General features: G+C 42.2%; 1 protein-coding gene across 1 annotated transcript; it reads right to left on the bottom strand.

The window, feature by feature from the left end:
* Positions 1–12,013: 12,013 nt before the first annotated feature.
* On the bottom strand, positions 12,014–19,247 carry CLEC3A (C-type lectin domain family 3 member A). Its single transcript, XM_032614780.1, has 3 exons — positions 19,133–19,247; positions 14,168–14,251; positions 12,014–12,405 (listed from the first exon to the last, which is right to left on the bottom strand). Exons 1-3 carry the CDS (start codon positions 19,245–19,247, stop codon positions 12,014–12,016), a joined length of 591 nt encoding a protein of 196 aa, XP_032470671.1.
* Positions 19,248–27,544: the final 8,297 nt, after the last annotated feature.

Below are 27,544 nucleotides of genomic sequence, written 5' to 3'. Positions count from 1 at the left end.
CTTTATGCCCATGCTGCCTCTTTAGTCCTAGACTTCCAAGCCTACCACTCTATGACTGCACAATTATTTGCTGTGTAATAAGCACACATACTATGTTTGTGGGAAGAAAATGACTACCTTCTGCATAGGTTTCCACTTATTGGATTATCTTAGGGGTACCCCAAAGGTTCACGGTCTGGATTGGGAGCCCTCAGAATAGGACTGCCCCAAAACTCAGTGCCAGGAAGCAAACTGGTGCTAAGTAAACCTTTCCTTTGTGCCGCACACATTGTGCTTGACACACCCACACATCTCATCCCATCTAAACTTCCGACAATACTCCTTTGAGCTTGGTACAAGTATACCCAGTGTTTACAGATATCTGAAACTTAGTATCTGAGGAGTTAAGAAATTTGCTTCATTTCACCTGGCCATTAGTCATTGGTAGAGCTCCTTAGGTGAACTCAGGTTGACTAATTCCTCCTCTCTTCCCTTACATTAGGCTACTTTCCAGTGTTTGTCATAGCGGGTGAGCACACAGGATTTGGGATCTGAGAATCTGGCTACAGGGGAGCTGAGAATTATCTCCAGGGGCCTGACTAATACTTTGGTCCCCTTGGAGACTCCAGCAGATGCCTAGGGTAGAGTATGTGTGGGGGCGGGAGTGGAGGTCATCGTCTTTACAGTTGGGAAGATGGGCTCACAGTGGGATGACACAAGCAAAGAAGAATAAGAATAACTGGCATCCATTGGATACTTAAGGACATCTGCTAAGGCACCTATGGACAGTGTCTTATTCAATTTTCACAATAACCCAGAGGTGCAGGTACTATTATAATTCCCACCTACAGATGAGAGAACGAGCCTTGCAGAAGTTAACTTGCCCCAGTAAACTCAGGCGAGTTTGATAGTTAACTAGGAAGTAAGGAACCTTGATTGGTACCTAGGTCTGTCTGACCTCAGAGCCTTAATACTTTACTGCACTGCATCTCATATCAAGAGTGATTATTCTTTCTGTGCCACCAACTTAACAACTACTACACCACAGAAATCTTTTATTTCTGGGCAGTTCAGCCAAGTAAGTTTTATCCCCTAATGACACAGCTCTTTTGCTTAGAGAGCTGCCAACCTGATATAACTTCCCTCTCTAGTTGCTGGTGGTTATTCATTCATTCAGGGCTGCTGTTAATTTTAATGAGTTGTTTGACCTTTGACCCCTATAACATTCATCAGATGAAAAGGAGGTTTCTTAACATGGAAAATCACCAACAAATACCAAAAGCTCTAGTCCAACCAAGCCAGACATGCTTGAATAAATCTCCACAGAGCTCAGGAAATGTCTGCTTGTGCCCTTGCCATTTGTACAGAGACATTTAACTCCAACACAATCTTTACTATCATTAGGTATTGCTAACACACCAATCTTAACCAGACCATCAGCTTTAATTTTTCTGCTGGAAAGAGAGCAACTTAAGCCTTTCACATAGTCTACATTACTGGTACTACAGATCTCACCCCATCACACACACACCACACACCACACACACACTCATACTTCCTCAGCAAAAAGAGACTTTTAAGACGCTAAAACGATAAAAACACTTAATGCTCTAAAATACAGAAAGGAAACAGAAACCTTCCACAGTGGGTGGGGTAGGGGTGGGGGGTAAGAGTAGGCTACAAAGACAGCAGGAAGAATGTAAATTAAGCATAAAAGAGGATTTCCCCTCTGTGAAGTTGGAGAGATGTTGTTTGCCAAGAATGTCCTTTTCTGAAGATGCCTGTGAATAGGATTAGTTTCTTATTTGATAATTTTTGGATTTGGGGAAAGAATCTCTTGAATTTTTAAGTTTTCCTTCTGTAATTTTTTATTTTTTCCTTTGGCCACAGTGCACAGCTTGTGAGATCTTAGTTCCCCAACCAGGGATTGAACCTTGGCCCTCAGCAGTGAGAGAGTGGAGTCCTAACCACTGGACTGCCAGAGGAGTCCCCCATAACTTCTTGACTTACATCTCTTGACTGAGCTCTTATTCTTCTGTTGTGAACAGATTGCTAGGAAAAAGTAACTTAGTGGAAAATATTTAAAAGAAGTGAAAGGAGGAAAGTGTATGTTGCTTCTGGTCAGAATTTCCCTACAAAATTTGTCGTGAGTTGCTTTCTGCTCCACTCTTCCAGGACTGAGTCTCCACTGTCATAACCCACTCCCTACATTGGAACTTGGGCTGAAGGCTGGTTTTTGGGTACCGGATCCACGTTACTGGCAAATGAAAAAGTTCTTAACACTTTGTTTCTACTTCACAGGACTATTTTTCTCTTTCTCTTTGCCCCACCCCCTTCCTTTGAATTGGTGGACACACTCTGCTAAAAGTTTTTGTTTTTCCTACAAAGTAAGCTGCAACTTAAATCAATGGAAACCTCAGTTACTGAAATATTAAGCTTTCAAGTGAGTCAGTAGGGGTAATTGTAGCATGTGTTTGACAAGCACCAAAGTATCAAAATTAAATTGGTCCATTGAAGTCCACTTACATATATAAAACTTTTTCTCAATTTAAAAGTAATAGACGGGCTTCCCTGGTGGCGCAGTGGTTAAGAATCCACCTGCCAGTGCAGGGGATGCGAGTTTGAGCCCTGGTCCGGGAAGACCCCACATGCCGCAGAGCAACTAAGCCTGTGCCCTACAACTACTGAACCTGCACTCTAGAGCCCGAGTGCCACAACTACTGAGCCCGCCTGCCACAACTACTGAAGCCCACATGCCTAGAGCCTGTGCTCCATACAAGAGAAGCCACTGCAATGAGAAGCCTGCGCACCGCAACGAATAGTAGCCCCCACTCACCACAGCTAGAGAAAGCCCACGTGCAGCAACAAAGGCCCAAAGCAGCCAAAAAAAAAAAAAGTAATAGATGCTCATTTTATTTTTTAATTTTTAATTAAAAAATCTTTTATTGAGGTATAGTTGATTTACAACATTGTGTTAGTTTCAGGTGTACAGCATAGTGTTTCAGCTTTATATATATTCTTTTTCAGATTCTTTTCCCTTATAGGTTATTACAAAATATTGAGTATAGCTCCCTGTGCTATATAGTAGGTCCTTGTTGGTTATTTATCTTACATATAGTAGTGTATGTATATTAATCCCAAACTCCTAATTATCCCTCCCCTCCTTTTCCCTTTGGTAACCATAAGTTTGTTTTGTATGGCTGTGGGTCTATTAATAGATGCTGCTTTTAGAAAGCATGCAAAATAACTAAAACAAAGAAGAAAGTAAAATTCACACATAAAATCCTGTCACCCAGCAGTAACAGCTATTAGCAATTTAATGTATTCCCTTTCAATCATGTGTTTTTGGTAATGGCTGCATGTCTAAAAATCTAGACTAGGGCCTGATCTGTTGTAAATTTAATAAATATTTGTGTTATGTGGACAAAATGATTTGTGCGGAGTCTGTTGTGTTTTTGATTTCTGTGAAAGTCCTGTCAGTTACAGCTATAAACAACATTAATCTGTTGTAAGTTACTCCTGCTTGATCTCCTTGTGTGTTTGACCTTGAAAGCCTGCTCTCTGGACTTATCTACATAAATCTGAGAGTACATGTTAATAGTACTAATAGATTAATTAGATAATATAGCCACATGTTAATACTAATTTTAATCTGTGGCATGCCACCAGAGGGGAGTGGCAGCATGCATTGTTAGGAAGAGCACTGGCCCTGGAGTCATCCAGATAAGGATTTTAATTCTGGCTCTGCAACTTCCAACCTTTGTAGCCTTAACAAATTACTTCATCTCTTGAGCCTTAATTTCCTCATTGCTAAAATGACATAGTGGGAAATTCCCTAGCAGTCCAGTGGTTAGGACTCAGTGCTTTCACTGACATTGGCCCTGGGTTCAGTCCCTGGTCAGGGAATTAAGATCCTGCAAGCTGCTCGGTGCAGCCAAAAAATGAAATGAAATAAAATAAAACAAAATAAAATATTTGAGTTATCACACAGTGGGACTCAAAGAATTTAAAACAAAAATCATGGCTTGTCATGCCATATAAGTTTTTTAAAAATATTTATTTATTTGTTATTTATTTGGCTGCCTCAGGTCTTAGTTGTGGGCATGGGCTCAGTAGTTCCTGCGTGCAGGCTTAGTTGCCCGGTGGCATGTCGGATCTTAGTTCCCAGACCAGGGATCGAACCTGTGTCCCCTGCATTAGAAGGTGGATTCTTAACCACTGGACCACCAGGGAAGTCCCTGCCATATAAGGTTTTATTAGTGAAAAAGCCATACTGTTATAAGGTTAAATAGTACCCTGGCATTTTCCCCCCAAATGATATCATGCTAAAAGACAACAAATATTAAAATTGAGTGTTCACTCTTCAAAGGGGAACCCTAGGGCTGATTTTGGTTGCTTATTCTGGCTAAATCTACACCCTGGAAAAAACTTCTGTCATTTTAATCTTCATCTCATTGTTCTCTGAATACTCAGGAAATTTCTTTTCTCAGAGCCACCTGATATTTGAGTTTTGAGCACTTGCTTCTACAAAGATGAGGGCCCTTCTCTCCCTAGTTCTTGGAACTCAGTTTGCAGCTGATGATAATTTTCATTTTCTAAGCATCTCCTATGAGCAACAGACTGTGCAATGCCTTTCTGCCTGCAGTGTCTCATGAAATGATCACAAGAACTTTAATTAAGTGGGAATATTATTCCATTTTCTAGATGTTATGAAATATTATCTGCATTTTACAGATGAGGAAACTGAGTCAGTTTGTGGGTTGCTTGCTCCCTGTTGTAAACCTGGTTTGATAATTAGCTTTGCCATTACAAGGCAAGGAGAAACGGCAGTCTTGTCCATCAGTTGTCAGTAGATCCCTGTGGTCAGTTGGTGTTGGGGGTCGAGAGGCTAAGGCAGGGAGCAGTCAGTTTTCCCAGACCCTTCCTCAGCTTGGTGCCCAGAGAAGGCGGAAGCCAGACCGCTGCCCCTTTCTCTCCAGGAAGCTGAGCAGGTGCTCCTGGAAGACGCCAAGCCGGATGAAAAAGTGGCCTGGCGGTTGCGCCAGCAGCCCTCCCTGTTATGGAAGCCCACTCCCAGTGGCGGGAGGAAGCGGACCCTTCGGAAGTCTAGAGCAATCTGCTGCGGGTGCGCGTGCGTCCTGCCTGGTCAGCTTCAGCACCCGGCCCGAGTGGACAGCGACGAGCGCTGCAGCCAGTCCCATCCTCCCGGCGCCCCGACTGGGTACCGGGTACTGCCGGTGGTCGCTTCGCCGCAGCCCGTACACGGCCACCTTGACCACCACCTGGAGCAGCACGGCTAGTAGCGTGCCCAGGAGCCCAGCACCTTCTTCCCCAGGACTTTCCCGGGCTGTCTCCGCGTATCCTTAGCTGCAGCCACTCCCCAGCGCAGGGCCCCATCCCTCCCTCAGTCCTCCACACACACGCACCTCTCTCAAGGCTCCTAGGGATGTCAGCGGGGAGGCAACCCAAGCACATAAAAAGTTCCAGAAGAGGGTGCTGATAAGTATACCCCTTCATCAGGCTAAGGGCTCTAGTCACCCTCGGAGTCTGTCCTTCTGATGTCACTTCTTGAAACTTTCTAAAACTCCTTTGTTGTAACACCTACTTTATTTTATTTATTTTTATTTTTATTTTTTTGGCTGCATGTGGTCTTCATACCTGCGCCTGGGCTTTCTCTAGTTGTGGCAAGCGGGGGCTACTTTTCGTCGCGGTGCGTGGGCTTCTCATTGCAGTGGCTTCTCTTGTTGAGGAGCACTGGCTCTAGGCACGCGGCCTTCAGTAGCTGTGGCACGCAGGCTCAGTAGCTGTGGTGCGCGGGCTCTAGAGCGCAGGCTCAGTAGTTGTGGCGCACAGGCTTAGTTGCTCCGCGACATGTGGGATCTTCCCAGACCGGGGCTCGAACCTGTGTCCCCTGCATCGGCAGGCGGACTCTCAACCACTGCGCCACTAGGGAAGCCCCATCCTGGTTTTTTAAGGTAACTTTTAATTTAATGCTGATCTCTATTCGCAGTTCTTAGCGCAGCTTGAATTTGTGTAACCCAAATGCATATACCAAATGTCATAATAACATTACCTGCTACCTGTGAGGCTTCTTCCAGGCACCTCTCTTACCCCCACAGTCCCATTCTTTGTCTTAGCTTAATTGAATAATTAATATTTCTGAAATCAACTATTACCAAAAAAGAAAAATTAACTGTTTATTTTTTAAATTAATTAATTAATTTTTATTTATTTGTTTATTTTGACTGTATCAGGGTCTTAGTTGCGGGCTCCAGAACGCATGGGCTCTGTAGTTTGGGCATGCAGGCTCTCTAGTTGAGATGCGCGGGGCTGAGTTGCCCCACAGCATGTGGCATCCTAGTTCCCCAACCAGGGATCGAACCCGCATCCCCTGCATTGGAAGGCAGACTCTTAACCTCTGGACTACCAGGGAAGTCCCCTAACTCTATTTTTAATCCTAACAATTTTCTAAGGTAAATACGATGAATCCCTTCACATTATTGTTTTCTTTTATTGTGTATTTACATATTGGGAAGGTATTCAGCAAAGTAAAATGACTTCTTCCAGGTCACAGAGCATGGATGCTGGTATACAAACGCAGGACCAACTGACTCCAAAGTTAGTGGCATTACAGGGCATGCTGCCTCTTCAGTTTGCACGATCTATTTGGAAAGTAATTTCACACCACGATGCAAAGTGGCTAAAGTTATTCCTACCCTTTTATTTAATAATTCCACTTCTGGAATTTTTTTTTCTTCTTTTTGCCACTCGTGTGGTATGTGGAGATCTTAGCTCCCCGACCAGGGATCCAACCCGAGTCCTCTGCAGTAGAAGCATGGAGTCTTAAACACTGGACTGCCAGGGAATTCCCTGGAACTCAATAGGGGAGAAAAACCTACAGTCAAAAAGAAAGAAAATTGCCACAAAATGTTCATTACAGCATTATTTACAGGAGAAAAATGAAAAGCAAAATTTCCATTTATTTATATAAAGACTAAATATTTATATTTAGATGTTTAACTAAAATTCCATTTTTAAATGTATTAAAAATTGCAGTCATATATGTGCTCAATTAATAACACATTCGAATATTATGGAACCATAGAAAGTACATTATGGAAAAGCTAGGAAAATGGTTAAGTAAAATAAAGCAGGATATAACATTGCCTAATGATGTAATCTCTACAGCTTTGCATGGATGGTGGTAAAATTAGACGCTGCTGGATACATGTGCTTAATAAATATTAACTGGATAAATGAGTGAAAATGACCAAGATGCAGGATAATTTCTAAATGTTTTTACTTACTCTGCAAATTTTTCTATCGTGAGATGTTTTGGTTATTTTACGGAACAAAACTCTTCTTTTTTAAAGATGTCATATCCAGAGTGTTTGCTTGCTCAGAAATTGTATTTTCAAATTTCAACTCACAGTTCTGTGGATGATCTGTCATTTCTACTGATAGATGAGGAAGTGGGGGCCCAAAAATTTATTCTTGCCTAAAATCACACATGTAGCATGTGTGGAGTCTAGGTCTTCTGACTCCAAGTCCCTTGACCTTAAATGACCTTGAACTGGTCAAGATACAGCCTCTGCATTGGGAGACAGGAAATTGAATTCCAGTCCCTGCCCTGTCCCCAGCTTGCTGGGAGATTTGGGGTAAGTAATTTCTCTCAGGGTCTCTCTTGGACTTTTGCCCTGATGATTCCTAGGTCACTTTCTTTTCCATTCTCTCTTTCACTGTATTAAAAGAGTTGTTCACTCTGTCTGGCATCACTGTCTCTAGTCACTCCATCTTTCATCTCCTTTTTTTATTTTATTCTTTTGTCATTTTAATTGTGTCATTTGTTATGCCATTTTGTCATGTCAGTCTTTTGACATTTTGTCATATTTTCTGAAATGATTTTGTTTTTTCTTTGTTTATTGTATGTTTGCCTATCTAGATATAAGCTCGGTGAGGTCATAACCTAGACTATCCTGGCTGATACACAAACTCCAACTAGCTCAAATTCTCATAGAATTTACAGAAATAAAAACCAGGGCCTTAAGAATGATAAACTCAGTATTATGTGAAAACACACACACACACACACACACACACACACATACACATTTCCTCCCTTTCTCTCTCTTTTTCTCTCTCTCCCTCTCCCCCTTTTCCCTTCCTGCCCTTTCATTGCTCATCACTGCTTCGATTTGTTATAATTCATTCTGCACGTTGCATCCAACTGGAAGGGAAGTATTCTATCAGAGCCCTAAATTCACTTTGTCCCAATTTAGTGTCTCTAGCAAAAAAAAAAAAAAAAAGTTTCATTACTCCCAGTGTCCATTGGCAACCACTGGAAAAGATTCTGATTGGGTTTGCCTGGGCTCTGTATGTCTCCCTGAACCAGTAGAAGTGTCAGCTATGCTTGTTTGAGTGTGTGCACAATTTGTTTTAATTAGTGTATATTCAATTTGGTGTTTATTTCCAGGAATTTATTTAAATCCGTGCCCATTTTGTGGGTTTCAGTTTAGGTTAAACTAGATAGTAATAATCTGTAAATTCACAGCTTTCATATGTAATTAGAGCTACTGGTATTTTCTTCTCAGACTCCAGTGGAGAGTCTTGCTCTCCTCCTGTGGACTAGGTTGTAATATCCTGGAGTGCAGATACCATAACTTACTTCCCTTCTGTCCTTCCATATTACCTAGCATGATGCTTTATACTTAGTAGGTGCCCTTTGAATCTCTTACAGCAGATTAAATTAGTTACTTAAGTAGCTAAAATTGGTGGGCTTCTTCATTCGTTAGATGTGCTTTATTTGGTGACGATGATGGAAGTTCTGACTAATGTAAGAACAGGAAAAAGTTTCTATCTTAATTTTAATTTCAGAAATGTTATTCAGCATTGTTAGAGAAGAGAAAGGACCCATTGAACCTTGAGATATGTTCTCCTTAGAATCCCTAATTTGAATCTCAACTATTATTTCCTTTAACTAATTGATTTTTACTTTGTACCTCATTTAACAATATGGATGGAAGCATCTGTGATGGGTAGAGAAATTGCTCTTAGTATTGTTCTTCACACAGATGAATTGTAGATCCTACCCTTGACTTGAGTTAAAGGGAAACAAAACTGCTGGAATCGGCAGAGACTGTCTCTGGGCAAGTAGCTACAGCTTTAGACACTTGCTCTCAGACTGTGGCGTGTGGTCCAGCCCTGTTGGCTTGCACTAGATGCTTTTAGAAATGAAGAATCTGGGGGGCTTCCCTGGTGACGAGCCACAGCTACTGAAACCTGTGCGCCACATCTACTAAAGCCCGCACACCGCAACAAAGAGTAGCCCCGCTCGCCGCAACTAGAGAAAGCCCGCGCACAGCAACGAAGACCCAACGCAGCCATAAATAAATAAATAAATAATATATATATATATATATATTAAACAAAAAAAAAGGAAATGAAGAATCTGGGGCCTCAGTCCAGATCTATCGGGTCTGCAAATTGATAAGGTTCCCATGTGATTTTTAAGCACAGGAATGCTTGAGAAACACTTCTTTAGAGATTAGAATCAGCTTTCTGGTAAATCTTGTAGGGACTTGACTACTTTAAATATAACTGCAGGAAGCCAAGGGTTTATACTAGGGATGACAATTATGTAGTATAAATGTTGGTGTCCTCCTATCATGAACTTGTGAGACATTGCTAATTGCTCATGGCGCTCTTTCTACCAAGTTTCAGAATTCGTTATGTTATAGTCCAGGCAGCTTCCAAGGAGTGGGTGTGGCTTCTGGTTGATATGTTGGCTAAGTAATAACGTCAAGGTCATGAGTCTGACCCTGGGCAAACCAGATAATCTCTTAATCTACTCCTTCCAATCTTGCTCTGTCTCCCATCCATCTGCCCCTTGGTAACTCATCTTGATTTGCCCTCACTAACTAACCTTTCTCTGTTCCTTTGAATTAAGCTTCTCTGGAGCTTTCTGGTTGGGGCATTTGGGGGAACATGACCTTATCTATCACCATCTCCTAGGTACCAAACTCTGACACTGACTTGTGTGAACCGGAGTTGTCCTTATTTAACCCTTTTGAAGCAGATTCAGACTGAATGCCCCATCAAGGTCAGGTGTTGGCCCAAACTGTTACCCCACATGAGGGAACAGGGAGATGGATTAGAGTCCACTTCCATTGCCTGTTTGAACAGACTTGACCTTGTCACAGCTCCTTCTGAGTTGCTAAGGATGTAGAATCTGAGTCAACTTTTGGCTTCTGGTCACAACTTCACTAATCCTGGGGGTGATTTAGAGCAAATTACCACACCTCTCTTCTTCAGTTTGTTCTTCTGTGAAATGAAATAATTCTAGAGCCTAAATCCCTGGATTGTTCCAAAGATAAATGAGAATTATGTAAAATTGAGCACAGTGTCTAGAATATGCTACTCATACTATCTATGAATCTCATTATTGTCATTATCTTTAAGGAGACTGTGGTTCTGTTGGCGTAGGAAGTTGGCCAGCGTCAGCCAAAACTAATTGCAGATACAAATTTTGTTTTTAAGTCTCCTCCTCTCCCTGGACTTTTTTTTTTGACTGCGCTGTGCCGCTTCTGGGGTCTTAGTTCCCTGACCAGGGATGGAACCCAGGCTCCAGCAGTGAAGGTGCTGAATCCTAACCACTGGACCACCAGGGAATTTCATGGACTTTACTTCTTTATTGTCGAGTAAAACTATCCTTGTAGTACATCTAAATCACCGGTTTGATTAAATCCAGGGTATTTCCCCCTGAATTTTGCCAAGTCTGATATAAACCAACATAGTTTAAATAACTGTAATCAACACCCACATACATCCACTTCGATCAGAATTCAGGCTTTATTATTGTGCAATGTAAAGAACTAAAACTTAATTCCAAGCATACGTAATTAAAGTTGGTAGAGAAGGATTTTGCTCCCAAAACACAATCAGCATTTAAAGAAAAAAAAAAGACATTTATTTGAAAAACAACATACTTAGAATTGTTTGCTCCTAAGAAGCCCATTTCCCCCAAGTCTTAACTTCGTAATTTCATATTAAGCAATGACGTTACTTTACACAATCTAGTGAAACAATTTAGTGGGAATAGCAGAATAATAAAAAATAACATAGACATGTGACTCCAAAATAATATTATTTAAATCCAGCTTTCAACCTCCAAATATAGATTGCTCATAATAGACTTAAATATATGATTGTTAAATATATATAAGTATGTAAAATATGTTAAAAAAAAGGAAACTAACATGTCATATCCACCCTTGATTTCATAAAGTCAGGTAGAGATGTTAATGCAGGGAAAAAGTAGACTTTTTAAAATTTTCTTTTTCTATACAATCTGCTACTCTGTTCTGTCTTAGGGTTACCAATACTGCCTTAATATTTCCTTCCAGATCTTTACTTGGAACTTCCAAAAAAAAAAAAAAAGATGTGTATATGGCTGTAGGGCTGGGGGGAGTAGGATGGGTTTGAAGAAAATGGAATTAAATCAGAACCTCTCTGAGACGTTCATGTTTTGATGTGACAGAGAAGATACTAGTCCCGCCAGGGGATGCTGCAACTCAAAGAAAGGATGATGGACTAATAAGATACTATCATTAGGATGGAACAGATTGAACATCAGACTGAAAAGTTTTTGGATTATGTAGCACCTCATCAATCAAATATATCCTAAACTTTTAAGAGAAAATCTTCCAGGTCGTCTAAGCTTGCTTTTCTGGCTGTTGTATTTTTAACACTAACCTGGTCGATACAAGTAGGAGGGACCAAGAATGAGAAAGGTCTGATAGCCCATTTTGCAGAAGCCCCTTTAACAGTGTGTACATGGCTACATCATTATTTTCTGCTCCCCCATACCCCAGGGAGGGCAAAATCACAATACAATGTGGTAGCAAAACTGGCTGACTCTTGTATTCCTGTGAACACAGAGTCCCATGAGGGAGGACAATTTTGACTTATTGTTGGGATCCGTCAGCCTATAAATCATGACCGATCTTGCTTGGAAGACACATTCAAGAAGGGTCTATTAGGGGATGGTGAACTCACATATGTACCTCTTACTGCTACGACAGACCTCGTCACTCCATTTGCCCTGGGCTGACTGTGAGAAGAGGACACAGTTTTCCCGCTTGCCACCGTTAGGCTGTGCATGGTCCCAGTTGAGGAAGGAGATGGCGACTCCGTTGATATCTACAAACTTGCCTTCTGTGACCATGTCGTTGATGCCCAGCCAAAAGTCATTGACCCCCGGCAGGCTCCTTTTACCATAGTCTCGGATGGCATTGATTTCATCGGAGCTTCTGGGGACAACCAGCGTCCCTCCCTTGGAAATGCAGTCTTCGTTGGCTTCATGGAAGTGCTTCAAGCCTTCCAAAGCAAGGTAGCACTTCTTGTGAAATTTTGTGCCTCGGAGACAGACTGTAAAGATGTGAAATTTGACATATTAAGATGCTTTTGTAGTATAATAATCCAGGACTGGATCTGGCCAATAGCATTAAATAGTTGTGGAATGAATGATGTGCAGTGACAATGGTGAGTTAGCATGTACTAAAGACTTTGTATGAGTCAGACACTGTGCCAAGTACTTTACATAAATGAACTCATGTCATAATCACAGCCATCCCATGAAGTGAGTTTTCATTATGCCCATCTTTACATATCAGGATAGCGAAGCTTGAAGAAGTTGTTACTTATTAACAACTTAGCCTATAAAAAGGTGACTTACCCGTCACATAAGATCACAACTACGGAAACCCAGGTCTGCCTCACCCTTAAACCCTGGCCTTTAGCCTCCTGCTGCTTGGATATATACATGTTCGCTAGTTTGTGTAGCTCCATTATGTGCTGAATTTCCTTGGAACTTTTGGAACTGGTTGGTGTGCCACAATTATTAAAAAACAAACAAAAACAAAAGTCTGAGTTTGCGTGTGGAGCGATAGGGCTTTTCTTATGCAGATAACTGAGCCCTGGTAATATTGTTTGTCTTACCCAGGATAAAACAAATAGAAAGATAGTTTCGAGGTGTAACGTTGGAGAGTCAGGCTCCAGGGCTATAGTGCCTGGACTTAGGTGTCAGTTCTGACATTTACTAGCTGTGTAAGCTTTGGAAAAATTATTTAATTTCTCTGTGCCTCGGTTTCCTCATCTGTAAAATGAGGATAATCATAGCAGCATCATCTGATAAATTGTTGGAGGATTAATGTGTTAATGTTTATAAAGTATTATTATAGTCCCCAACTGTGGTTAGAGGGTTAACAAAACTCTCCCCTTCTGCAAACGCATTTGGCCGTCCTTTAACTTTCTAATTCTGTTCCCCTGGGAACCTGATAAAGGGCCCTGTCACCAGTGTTACTACGCAACGTTGCTTATGGTAAAAATGACTCAGGATCAGTAACATACAGCTGGCGGGGGAGTTATAAATACTTGATGGAAAAGCTGTAACTTCAGTCCTCCTTGAAGGTAGTAAGTCTTATAATTGGGCAGTTCTCTTGTGAGACCCTCAAAGCTCTGCTTTTGGAGTTGCTATGAGAGTATTCATTCCTGAGGATGTGAACCTTACAAGCCAGGGATGTTCCTGAACTTACCTAGTGTGGCTCTCATTTCCTTGCCCTGGGAGCCAGCAGAGTAGCTCCTGAACAGCAGTGGGTACAGCTGCATAGGCTGCCAGGAGCGCTACTCCATGAAAAAGGAACACTGGATGCTGCCCTCTGCTGGCAAGCTGTGGCTCTAACCACTGGTCTTCTCTGCATGTGTTGCCCTACTTGTCGGGAGTGAGTCCTCTGATCCTGTGTTTAAGTTCAACCTCGGCCATCTCCCAATGGGCACTTAGTAAACATCTAAATAATGCTGATTATTTTAGCTAGCTAATACTTCTTCAGTTTTCTTTCATTGCCCATTAAAGAAGAATTATGGACGGACTTTTAAAATGTATTATTGAAATGCCTGGTTTTATTTCTATACCACCCATTTACAGTAGTAGGGAGTGGAAAATCAAGCTAATTTCCGCAAACAGTCATCTCCCCAGCTTTTAGATCCTTTCTCCTGGACACGTCTCTGGCTTGTCAATGTCTCTTTTAAAAAAATGTCGCTTACAACTCAACACGTACTCTCTATATGGTTTGAATTGCTGACAAATCACAGTTTCTTTTCCTATCTCGTTTGAGATGAGATGGGATCTCACCTGTCTGCAGGGCTTGCATTTCCTTCAGGGCATTGACTTCTCTCCAGAGCTTTTCCACTTGAGTCTTCAGGTCTCCATCCTTTTCTGAGGATATTTTAGGGTAGGGCGGGATAGGAGGAATGAAAAGCATATGATTAAAATAAGATACAAATAAAACAAAATAAAATAAAGCTTTGCAATCCAGAATCTAAGGCGAGGGTGATTTTGATGAAACTGAGCCCAGTGTATGTGGAAAATGATGCATGAAAATAAGTTAGCCAGGAAGATGTATAAGGGCTTGGTGGGAGTAATAATATTACAAGGTCCTTCTGGGGGATGGGGCGCCTGTCTGTTGCTCCAGCCCCACCCTGTGGGACTCGCCCTCTATCACCGGACTTCAGACTTGTTGATTTCAGATGCATCCTAGAGCAATCTGTCTCATCTCAGGATGCTGCTTTTGTGTTCCTTCTGCCTGGAACACTCTTGCCCAGCTCTTGTCCATCTCCTTATCAAGCTTAAAGTTCTCCTCTTCTTCTTTTTTTTTTTTTTACCATGTTTATTGGAGTGTAATTGCTTTACATTGTTGTGTTAGTTTCTGCTCTACAACAAAGTGAATCAGCTATACATATACATATATCCCCATATCCCCTCCCTCTTGAGCTTCCCTCCCACCCTCCCTATCCCACCCCTCTAGGTGGCCACAAAGCACCGAGCTGATATCCCTGTGCTGTGCGAGCTGATCTCCCTGTGCTATGCGGCTGCTTCCCACTAGCTGTCTATTTTACGTTTGGTAGTGTATATATGTCCATGCCACTCTCTCACTTCGTCCCATCTCACCCTTCCCCCTCCCCTTGTCCTCAAGTCCATTCTCTACGTCTGCATCTTCATTCCTGTCCTGCCTCTTCCTCTTCTGAGAAGACTTTCTGATCATCCTCTCTACATTAGTATCCCTCTGGCTGATCTCTTTCCTTGAACCTTTATTTTTCTTCCGCACAATTTCTGCAATCTATAATCGTCTTCCTTTACTTACTTAATGTCATCTCTCTGGTTGTCCGTGGTATTCCCGATGTTTAACAGGATGCTTGGCACATAATCAGTCTCATAATGTTTGCTGAGTGAATGGACACTTTATGGCATACAAAATACTTCTGTGTTATTTTCATTTACTCTTCAAAAATTGTTATGAGTGGAGGAAAATGGATTCCCATTGAAGGCTGAGAATGAACTCAGCAAGCTAAATTGGCAGATAAGTGGTAGAACTCACACTCAGACTTAATTGGGTCCCCAAGTCCCCTGTCCCCAGTATCCCTACTCAGCTGATGTTCCAGGTATAGTGGCTCCTAGCAGGGTTCAGTGATCTTCATGGAGAAGCAGGGAAAGGCAGTGATAAAAAGCCCTCTAAAAATGCTTCTGCATTAGGGATTAGCAATTTACTTAGTCTTGAATGGCCCTTGATTATGTTAGTCTTCGTGGTGGTCCTTTACCAACCTTGGGTGTAAGTAAGTAGTACAAAATGAGCAGCCTTAACTAAATAAAAAATCCAGACCTGATGGGGACTGTCTTAGAAACTGACAGCTTGTGAGCTCTTCAAAGGCAGGAATTATAATAAATCCTAATAAATATTAAAAGCCACCATATACTGTGCACCGGGAGGTTGATTCTTTCAGTATTACTATGAGACGGACGCTATCATTTCACAAAAGGAGAAAGAGAGGCACAGAAATCTGAATTAACCTGTCAAAGGTCACCCAGCTAGTAAGGTGCAGAGTTGGGATTTGAATCTCTCTGACTTCAAGTCTGTTCTCTTCCCACCCCTCCCGTCCGCTTCTGCACAGTGACCACCTTTACCTGGTTGTCCCTAGTACATGGCCTCGAATAGCTAAGATGCTTGAAGCTTGGTATGGTTGTTCCTAGCTGCCTTTTCGTGGGTATACCACATAGGGAATTTCAGGACAGGACCAAATCCAAATGTGCTGATTCACTTTACCCTCGCACCCCTTTTCTTTTTTTGGCCACACCGCACCGCAAGCAGGATCTTAATTCCGTGACCAGGGATCGAACCTGTGCCCCCCGCAGTGGAAGTGGGGAGTCTTAACCACTGGACCGCTAGGAAAGTTCCTCATTTTCCCCTTAAACGTATGCTTTGCAAGCCAGGTGTTTCCACATTTGGGCTAGGAAATGCCTCTGGGGTATCCAGGAATGGACATCAATTCTCAAAGCGTCCAGTAGCTCAGCTGAGAAGGACAGTAACTCAAGGGTTTCCTCAACGGGACCATAGAATCCAGAATAAATATAAGGGTACCTTCAGTATGCAAAGCCATCGCCTGTTGGAGGCCAGACTTGCAAAGACTGCTGAAGTTTTCTCCCAAGTTACAAGTTGTAAACCATACAAATGTCACCCCCGGTCCCTCTTGGCTTCCTGCTCCATGCTATTTAAATAAAGGGCCTCCACAGGGAAGCTGTAAACATTGTAATTAACATGAAGACACATGAATTAATATTAGGCTCTTGGGAGATCACTATGGAAGTCATTATCCAGGTGGCTTGGCTTCTGCTTCTGTCCTTTGTGAGAAATGTGGATGTGTTTTGTTGACAATGAATACAGGGAACAACTATTTCACAATCAAAAAATTTATTTTTGATTCATGACTACAACATAATTTGCACTGCTCCACCTAATTTGTTGAGATCTATGAAGCAAATAGCAGGGAAAACTTGGTTTTGGAGCTAAATCACTCAACTGCCATTTCGAGTTTTTAAAAAAGGCTCCCTTTCATTTCATTATTGTTGTTCTCCAAAAGCAGGTACAGTGTAGGAATGCAAAAATAATTCCTGGAATAAATGACCAGTAAACGTATGAAAAATACCTCAACTTTGTTAACCATCAAAGAGATGCAAATTGAAAAAAGGTTTTTGGGTTTTGTTAGGCTGGCACAGCTTAACCTGATGATAGGATGTCAGGTCGTCAAGGTGTGAATGGGTGCTCTTATATGCTGAAGATGAGAGCATGGGTTCATGCTACCATTTTGAGAGACAGTGTAATTAACCTACAATTTTACTTCTAGAAGTGTATCATCACAATATTCTAGCATGGGGATCAATATCTGTTTACAAAGTAGTTCACTGAGGCATTGGATCATAAAGGGATGGATTTGATGAACACAAAAGTTCACCAAGAGAGAACAGATTAAACAAGTCATGACCCATCCATAAGGGAATATTATGCAGCTGTTAAAAGGGCTGAGGTATGCCTTATATTTAAGGTTATCCAAGATTTAACAGATAAAGTCAATTAATTTGTCTGCCAAGTACTTTGGATGGCCAACTCTTATTTCGTTAAAAGTATCAATTTTTAATCGGACGTTAAAGAAAACTCTGGGGATACTATCTCCTAACAGTTAATAGGGGGTAATTCTGTGGAAAGGATCGAGAGAGAGAAAATGGCTTTCGCTTTTGATTTCATAAACTTTCGTATTCTTTCCAGGTACTTAAAATATCTTAAAAATGTATGGGGGAAAGAAATGTTTAGCAAGTTTAGGCTAATAGTTTCACTTACTGTAGAATCTACTTTCTCGGATCTCAAAGCAAAAATGAGCAAAACTGCTTTGGGAGGATGATATTTAAAATGTTGACCCGTCTGTTAATAAACAAACAAAAGCATGTGTGCATGTCTTGGAGGGTAGGGCATAATAACCTGAACTACAACTGAGAAACACCCACACAGCACGCACACACACACTCACATATTCAAACACCTCCCTGCATCCTTACTGGGTGGTCACCACTTTGCTAAGTCCTTCTTTATGGTAAACAAATGCTGGCAACAAAAGTATTCCACATCGTCTCTCCCTCCTTTTCCTGTCTTCATCACTCATGAGAAATATTTTAATCTATCATTAAAAGGAATAACAGAGGAGTGTAATATTTTGTAAGGAAAAAAGATTCCACTTAAGAAACTTTGCATCAGACCTAAAGTGTATAAATAAATATTCCTGGAAAAGGGCACTGTGTAATCTTAAAAACACGGTGCAAGGTAAGCTCCCTTTTACCCGCCAGCCATTCGTGTTGTGTTAAATCAAGACTTTAATGTTATTTGTATCTTTAGTGTGTTTTGTTACTAATGAAGTGAAATTGATAAGGAAATAGTGTCCTAGTATCTACCTTGAAATATCCTGATATGAAAATGACTCAGGATGAGATAAAACATCACCCCACACTTTTCTTGATGCTTTTCCTTTTGATTTGGTTTTAGCATATTGCAAATACATTGCCATCATCATTGTTCCTTGCAGGATTTTTTTTTTTTTAATCTCTTAACCTAATTCAAGCCACCCCAAATTTGGGTTTGCTTGGAGATTGTTTTGCATTAAAATGTCTTCAAATGCTACATGACGTTGTTTGTTGAAATATTTTTAAGTGAAAGAGTTTCAACTTCTCTATGACATTAAAATCTTAAAAATATAGTATAGACTGTCCTTATATTGCCAGGGATATGAAAATATACCTACATGATAACTAATGATGAAATGGAAGTCACGTTACCAATAGCGTTATCCTCTAGTGAGCATTTAATAAGATTATAGTTATCTTGCAGGTATATGTGAACATCATACAATATCTACGAGTGAAATGGTATACCCTGTTAATCAGTCTCTTCTGCTTGATCCCTCATTCCAAATACCTGATGTCGTATCCAGGTTATCACCCTCCAAAGAACATTCTCATGCCTAAGCTCACCTGACAAAGGATATACAGTACAGAATACAATACAGATATACAGTACAGCCTACCACTTGATTCCTTTAAATATCAAACTGTCCCAGAAAATTAAGAGATCAGTCAGTCCCCTGAAAATGCCATATGCACCTAAAGCCACGGTACGGTCACCAGAGCTAGTGTCCTTGAAGAATCTGGAAATGAGCATTGTCCAGCTCCTCCCCGCCCTGAGCTAGCCTAGAGTTTTGCGGGACGGAGAAACCCCGTTACCTTTCACTCGGCGTTTGCTGTGCTTCCTGGCTTTGAACTTGGACGTGTGGCTGGTGGTCTGGTCCAGGAGTAAGGTGATAAGCAGGATGTAAATTACAAGTCCAGTCTTTGCCATGGCTCTCAGGCAAGTCCGACAGCCACTGTGCCAGCTCCTCTGAAGTACAAGGGGGCAGGTAGACTTCCCAGCCACATCTTGCCCTGAAGTGCCTGGGGCCACCTTTATAAAAGCACGCCGTGCGGGTTGGCTGGAATCCCGCTGACAGAACGTTGGAATGCCTCTGCTGGCTGCAGCATAAGGTGGCCCCTGTTCTCGTGTCTTCTTTAGGCTTTAAAAAAACTTTCCTCCTAGGAAAATTTTTCCTACTTGACTTGCCTTTTCAGAGCATATCAGAGTTTATTAAGGGACTAAGGGTTTCATTTTTGTCTTTTTTTCTTTTCTTTGTTTCTTTTTTTTAAATTTAAAGTCCAGGAAGCATGGGGTCTGTCTGTGAAGACCCCAATATTTAAGTCTTTGGTTTGGCGGTCTGAAGTTCACTTAATGTTCTGGGAAATGTATTCAGTGACACACACACACAAATCTAGGAAAGTTATTGTGTGTGTGTGTGATGCCAGAGCACCACCTGTGTCTGTTCACACTCACGTGACTACACAGCTCATGTGGAACTCGGGAAGGGTTTGCTCGCAGGGACTAATGAAGGCAGTCGAAGGGGACAGTCCATGATCAAGTATAAGGCCTTCTGTTAGGATTTTGTAGATTCACCAAGAACTAGATTCTTGGGAAAACACACCTTAGAAAGAAAAGAAAAGAAAGACGGTGAATTTTTTCCATAAGAATTAAAGTAACATATAAACTATTGTTATCTTGCATATCTCCACCAACCAACACTTTTTTCTTTGAAATTTTTCCAAACACCTAAAAAACACTTTCAAAGGAAGTACAGAAATAACGGAGAAATATAATGAAAGACTTGGTATAATTATTCTTACCCAAACAATGGCTTTAAGGAAAAGTACTGAGAAAAAGGCAGGCTTTTTGTGACACAAGCAAGGGACCTCCATGGGTGCGACCAAGATGGAGTGAGTTAGACCCTGGGAAAGGCCTCCGCGCTAACTGACTCCGTTCATATCACTGTTGGGTGACCAGGTGCAGATAGAGGCCAGGGTTTGCAGATTTTGGAAGGTCTGAAGGACCAAATCCATTTTATCTTTTTTTTTTTTGAGACAATACAGGAAGAATCAAGGGGCGATTGATTCCTCCTGAACGTTAGTGAGGAAAATGAGTCTAATCCATCTTCATCTCCTTCTTGCTAAAGCCACTTGTAGACTACCTATGTACTGACATTAAAGGAAGACCACTGATGTAGGAAAGTCTAACATAATCTAGAGATGTAAGTGTGAGATAAAAAATGAAGATTTTACTTGTAATGTAAACTCCTTATACCGATGTGGGCAATCTACGTGTAGGCATTTGAGAGCGTTGTAGAAACAAGCTGAGCTAGGTTCACGTCCTTCTTTCATCTGTTTAGCAGCTGTGGGATCTTGGGCAAGTCACTGAACCTCTCTGAGTCTTTACTCATCTTAATAGTGGGACTAGGGCTGCTAACTTTACAGGGCTGTTGGAAAGATTAAACGAGACAGTGACTATAAGCGCTTAGCACAATGTCCAGTGGTTAATAAGAATAGTGATGATGATAATAGCAATAATATCTGAATATCCTGACCATAAATTATAGTAGTATGGTAATGGCAGATATTTCTGGTCTTTACAGCAAGCCCACGGGATGCGCGTTCTATTTTTTTTTTAAAAAATTATTGGAGTATAGTTTTTTGCATTCTCTCCATTTTATAGATGATTGAAACTGAGCCTCAGAAAAATTAAGTGGATTGGTTTAGTGTCACTCAGGTCCCAAGGGTGGGAGTAGAATTTAAAATCTAGTTCTGATTGACTCTTTTGATCTGGGAAACATGTGCTTTGATTTGAAAAGGGAAAAGGATCAATGTTTTACAGTTATCTTGTGATTGATCCAAAAAGCTTTCTGCCAGCTTCTCAGGTCCTTTACTCTGAGATTGCAAGTTATAGAACAGTGGTGGAAAGCTAATGATTCCTCTTAGATCTTTGATCTGTGCTATGTTCAAACTAGGCTTATAAGAACATGGTCTTTTTTCTTCAGAATAAATCTATACTGTTTTAAGCTCTTTTCTCGTTCCAGGAAAGCCTCTGACACTTTTTTTGATTGTTTTCTGTTTGCCAGATCTGAAAGCCCATGCTTTCTTCTTTTTAAATTAATAAACTATTTTTTAGAGCAGTTTTATTTTTTTCCATAAATAAATCCAGGTTTATTTTTTTATCAGCGACCTCTTCTCTTAATTGAAGTATAATTAATTTACAGTGCTGAGTTAGTTTCAAGTATACAGCAAAGTGTTTCAGTTATACATATATATATTTCTTCAGATTCTTTTCCATTACAGGTTATTACAAGTATTGCGTATAGTCCCCTGTGCTCTACAGTAGGTTCTTGTTGTTTATCTATTTTATAAATAGTGTGTGTATGTTAACCCCAAACTCCTAATTTATCGCCCCCATCCCCCCTTTCCCCTTTGGTAACCGTAAGTTTGTTTTCTATGTTTGTGAGTCTATTTCTGTTTTGTAAATAAGTTTATTTGTATCTAGAGCAGTTTTAGATTTGTAGAAAAACTGAGCCGAGAGTACTGAGAGCTCCCAGAAACCTCCTCTTCACTCCCTGCCCCCCAGTTTCTCTTATCGTTACCATCTTGCATGTGTGTGGCATATTTGTTATAATTGATGAATGAATATTGATATATTATTATTAACTGAAGTCTGTAGCTTATATTAGGGTTCACTTTTTGTGTTGGATAGCTCTGTGGATTTGGACAAATAAATGTAATGTCATATATCCACCATTACGGTGGCATATAGGACAATTTCACTAAAGCCCATGTTTTTTGTTTTAATTAAATAATTGAGTATTCACCTCTTTCTCACTGCTATTGCCTGGTCCTCCTTAGGACTCCCTCCCGGATGCTCTAATCTTCTACACGCTCTCCTTAGGTGGGCCTTATTCTGTCTCAAGGCTTCAAATTCTCTGTCTGGGACTCTCCCACGCCTACCTCTTGACCTGGCTCTCCTCCTTCAGACTCACAGCTCCATTTGCCCATGTGATGCTTCCAATTGTATTTCAAAAGACATCTCAAACTCGTGATGCTTTAAATTCAGTTCTGGATTCTTCCCCTGTTAATGTCCCATGAATTTTTTTTTTGGCCGCATGGTGCGGCTTATGGGATCTTAGTTCCCCTATCAGGGATTAAACCCAGGCCACCACAGTGAAAGCGCTGAGTCTTCTTAACACTGGACCGTCAGGGAATTCCCCAATGAATTTTAAAAAGCCCCATTCATCCTGAGTCTTCCCCATCATAGTCAGTGTTCCATCATCCACTCAGGGGACCAATTCTAAAACCTAGGGGCTATTTGGAGCCTTTGGCACCCACCTTTGCCCTCAACACCCCTCTCCACAACCTCAGCAGCAGCCAATGCTGCTGTGGATTCTACCTCAACATACATTTGACCTCTCTCCTGCCATCATCCCATGTTGTGTCACCAAGAGCTCTCATCCTAACTCATCTCATCCTTGAGATGGAGTTGGGCTCCCGCCCAACTCATGGGAAAGATACACATGTCACTGATGTGATTGTCCCTGTCCTATGTAAAACCCTCCAGATCTTTCCATTGTACTTAAAATGAAGCCCGGACTTCTTCTTCTTTTTTGTTTTTGGCTGGGCCACGCAGCTCGTGGGATCTTAGTTCCCCAACCAGGGATCGAGCCTGGGCCCTCGGCAGCGAAAGCACTGAGTCCTAACCACTGGACCTCCAGGGAACTCCCAGCCCAGGCTTCTTCCCATGATGTCCAAGGCCCTCTTACCTGGTGAGACCTTACCTGCTTCTTCCTGGTGACTTTCTCCAATTGTGGAGAAGTTTTATCAGGTTTGACTCACCTTCACATTTCTCCATCCACCCGCACTGTGCTTTTCCACATGCTTTTTTTTCTGTCAGTATAGCCCACCCCTTCTTAAACTTGGTGTGTGCCCAAATTAGTGCTGTTTAGTGTATGTCTTATCCTCCAGGTCTGAACTCAAAGATGGCCTTCTCAGACATATCTTCTCTAGCTGCATAATCTAGGAAGGTCCTGCTCTATTTTCTCCATCAAAGTACTCTGCTTCCTTTATAGCCCTTATCACAGTTTGTTACTTATTTTTAAATGTTTTTATTTGATTTACTTGCCAGATATCAGTCTCTCCGGCTAGGCTATAAGCTCCCAGAGGGCAGGGGCTGTGTCAGATTAGCTCGACTTTGCATGTAGTATAGTACTTGGCACGTAGTATTTGCTCAGTAAAATTTTTACTCGTGCAGGGCAGGGCAGTTTTGCTTTGCTTCCTTTCCTTCCCACCTCCCCTCTGAGGTCCTAGCAACAAGGCACTGGACCCAAGGCATCTCAACTCACGGAAGAGTAAAGAGCCTGAGGCTCATTTGGATGCATAACACGGGGAGCCTCGCTGAGAAAGCATCCCTCTCAGAGCTGGGGAAGTTGTAGGTGCTTGGCCCTGAGGCCAGACAGGGACGGGAACTTTCTTTTCCTCCTGGAGAGGTTCCCAGTCCAGGTCATCCTCCTTCAGGGGAAAACACTGGAAACTCAATGTCTGCATGATTGGCTAGAAGAAGAGGAGGGATGGGAGTCAGGGGGTAGAGTTGAATCTGAGAATATTCTCAAGGTGAGGATTTTTGTCCCTGTCCCAAATGCTGATTGACGTCGGACATGACCTAACCCTTTTGGGTGGACCCCCACCCCCAAAACCTCAACAGGAAAAGCCCGAAGAGAAGTGGCAGCGATCTGAAAAAAACACATCGTGAGCCACACACACATCAAAAATAAACGAGGGCAGACGGCCCTTTCCCCACCTGGTCCTTGGGGAAGGCAGGCCTCACTCAGTTTTCTTGGAGGTGGAACAGTTCCTTTTTTGTGGAGCTGCATGATGTCACCAGCTTGTCCCCTGGTCTGGACCTGGGCTTCTGAAAGGGCTATTTAAGAAGCCCACATTTATAGCCAGGGAATAGGAGCTATAAAAATATTGCCTTTAATCCAAAAGTGTGTGGTGAGGATTTTAAAACAGTCACCAGGGTTTTACTTTCTTTATTAAATTGCTGTTTACAACACATCCCCTGGCCACCCAGAGTCGTTGGTGTGTTTATTCCACCAGTTGCTATTTAAAGTTGCTCCAGGCTGTTTTCCGGAGCGTCACATTCTAACAGACGCATTCATCTGGTCTCATGGCTGTTTGTCTGTTAATACTAAAGGCGGGACACATTTAAAGGCTGTGTTCAGAGGTTCTGGGGAAGCATTCAGGGGAAGTGATAGGCATGAACTTGGAAACAGCACGAGCAGTGTTGAAATGTTTGGAGGGAAGATTGGTGACGGCAGATGTGCAAGTTGCCTTCTTTCTACTTAGGACTCCCACCTGTAGCTGTGACTGGTGGACAATGCATTTGAAGAGAAGGCTGGGGACAGGCTTTGAGACCGTAAAGACTCTGCTGAGATGGGGCAGTATTGAATAGAGGTAAAGAGTAAGGGTGCCGATAGTTTTGGGGTTAAAACTTCACATCTGGGACTTCCCTGGGGGGTCCAGTGGTTAAGATTCCATGCTTCCAATGCAGGGGACACGGGTTTGATCCCATGTGCCACATGGCACTGCCAGAAGAAAAGAAAACAGAAACAAAACAAAAACTTCAGATCTGTCACTTATGAGTTATATGAGAACGGCCAGACTTTGTCACCTCTCTGAACCTTGGTTTCTTCATCTGTCTTGCGGGATGGTTGAGAAAACTAGAGCATGTGTAGAAAACATGCAAGCCACATCTTGTCACAATAGGTGATCAATCTAAGGGCTTCCCTCACTACCATGATATAGATGCATGACGCATCATCCCTGCCCTGACCCCGAACCCCACAGGTTTGGTCCCATTTGTACTTACACTGAATATACTTCTGTTACAGAACTTCTACACACTTTATACTTATTTTGTATTTGTCTCCCCCACATTCATTATCTTGGACACAGCTCTTGTCCTATTCTCTTCTGATTTCTTAGACCAGCGCTATCTGATGGGAGTGTTCAATGGCCACTTGTGGCTAGTGGCCGCCATGTTGGATTGCACAATTTTGGAGCCTAAAAAATGGCTACTCTTGAGTGGACACTTATAAATGTGTATTACATGAAATGATCCAATCAAGAGGGTTTAAGGAGATTACTGATTTAGATTCATTTAATCTTCTCTGAACTACTGTGCTAAGATTTTTTAATCTAAATATATTGATAGTAAGGAAGGCATTGTTATCCCTGTTTTGTAGAAGATGAGACCTAACCTTAGAGAGTGAAGTGGGTTTTCTTAGAATCCTCAACTTCTAAGCTTCCATCAAACTGCGGTCTCCCACTCAGGGCTCAGCTGAGGGATGAGGTCCACCTGGCAGTGAAGAGGGGTTTGGAGCTCTGTGTGGAAGCCCTAGGAGATCAGTGTGAAAATTTCTGGTAAAGTCGGGGCAGTGGAACCTCAAGTTTAGGAGAGACATGCAGTCATCCATTTGAGCTTGATACTTAAGTCTCTGATGTCGTTTCCCTGTCAGATCTACTCTGAATCCTTCTCATGATGGAGAACCCAGCAAGGCAGCCAGTTCTACTGCTAGAAAGTCTTGCCGTTCTTTCCTCCTTCTCCTCCAATCTATTGTGACTAGCTTTCTTTCCTGGAAACCCGTAAGGAACGGCTCCAGCCCCAGTTTAATTCATGAAGGCCCCCCTGAGGTTGCTGTGTCTGTCTTGCCCATTTGACACTGTTCCGCCATCACTCCAAGCCCCTTGGGTCCCCCGACATTGATTACATCAGCTTCTGCCTGAGCCCCTCTGCTCTGCTCCAGGCCTGTGGGAGTTCCTCCTCTGAGCCAGCGTCTAGTGTGTGATCTCATCTGGAACCAGCTCCCTCCCCTCTTCTAGAACCAAGTGTTCTTCGGGCTGCATCCCACCCTGCCTTCGTGTGGGGCCTCTCAGACAGTGGCTGAGACCACTGCATGCTTGGCCCGAACAATCAGACACCTCACTATGTCCTTGCTTCCCACAGCAACATGCGGTTGTGGAAAGTGCACAAATGACGTCATCCAGACCTGGGGGGTGAGTCGGGGCTCGCTCATTTGGCAGCTCTGTGACCTGGGCAAGCTCATTAACCTCTCTGATCCCCATGTTCCTGTAGCTGGGGACCGTGATGACAATCTGCCAGCATGATTGGGAAGATTAAAAAGACGGCCTAAAAGCCATCAGTACAGTGGCTGATACAGAAGAGAGTTTTCATATGTGGACCTACTATGGGTAAATTATTCATCATTATCATCATCATCGTTATAATATTGTCCCAGCTCTTAACGACTCTGCCCTTCGTGCCCCGATCTGACTGCCCCCTCCGCCCCATCCTCCAGGCACTCGCTGTATCAAAACAGTGCATTCTTCATGGAAGGCAAACATTCTGTTGGTCTGTTTTTCCTAGGTGTACCGATGTTTCAAATTTATCGTGAGTTGTGCCTGGCCCTCCTGCCAAGATAGTTTGAGAATACAAATAAGTCAGTATTTACCTCCCGTCCACTGAGAACAAGGTCAGTCCATAGTGGGAAAACCTTCACAATTCCTCTCTGTGGGCCTCCCAAGGTTGGACTTGGTGGAAATAGAGTTCAGCCTTCGGGTGACAACAGTGAGGTCTTTGTTCTTCCTCGTAATTCAGAGGCTTGTGTCTCTGCCTGTGCTCCAAGCAAGATGACAGTAGGTTGCAGAGTGAACCTTTGAGAAGGTCTGCCTTTCTGGGTATTAACTAATTTTCCAACTTTAAATCCATGACCATCTTACTGGTGGAAATTTAGTGAGAGAATTCCAGTCACCTTATGTCCCCCCTGAGTGGGCTGGAGTAAACAGCCAAGCTATTCCTTTCAGTTGAGATGACATAAAAAAGATGGCCTTTTGGTCACCCTTCCAGCGTGTGCTTCCTGAGGCTGGAACCCTAAGTGGGTAAACTGAGGAAACTGTGTCCATGAGATCTGTTTCTCAGAAAGAATAGGAAAAGGAACCAAATAGGTGGATGAATTGTATGTACAGGGCATTACTTATACTTCTTTTGCTTCTGATTAATAATGAGAAAGAGGAAGAGAAGCAGCAGGTGGAGAGGATGGAGGGGTTGAAACCAGTTTGATACTGGATAAGTTGGTCTTAAGGTTTTCATGGTACACTCAGCTGTGTCTGCCTTATTGATGATTGAAAATAATGGCTGGATACTTGAATGAGGTAGAAAAAGAGAGTTCCATGAGACAA

Source organism: Phocoena sinus, chromosome 19 (genome assembly GCF_008692025.1).
Source record: "Phocoena sinus isolate mPhoSin1 chromosome 19, mPhoSin1.pri, whole genome shotgun sequence".
Taxonomy (NCBI): Eukaryota; Metazoa; Chordata; class Mammalia; order Artiodactyla; family Phocoenidae; genus Phocoena; species Phocoena sinus.
The sequence above is the reverse complement of the archived record's forward strand: the minus strand, read 5'-3'. Positions and strand labels throughout refer to the sequence as shown.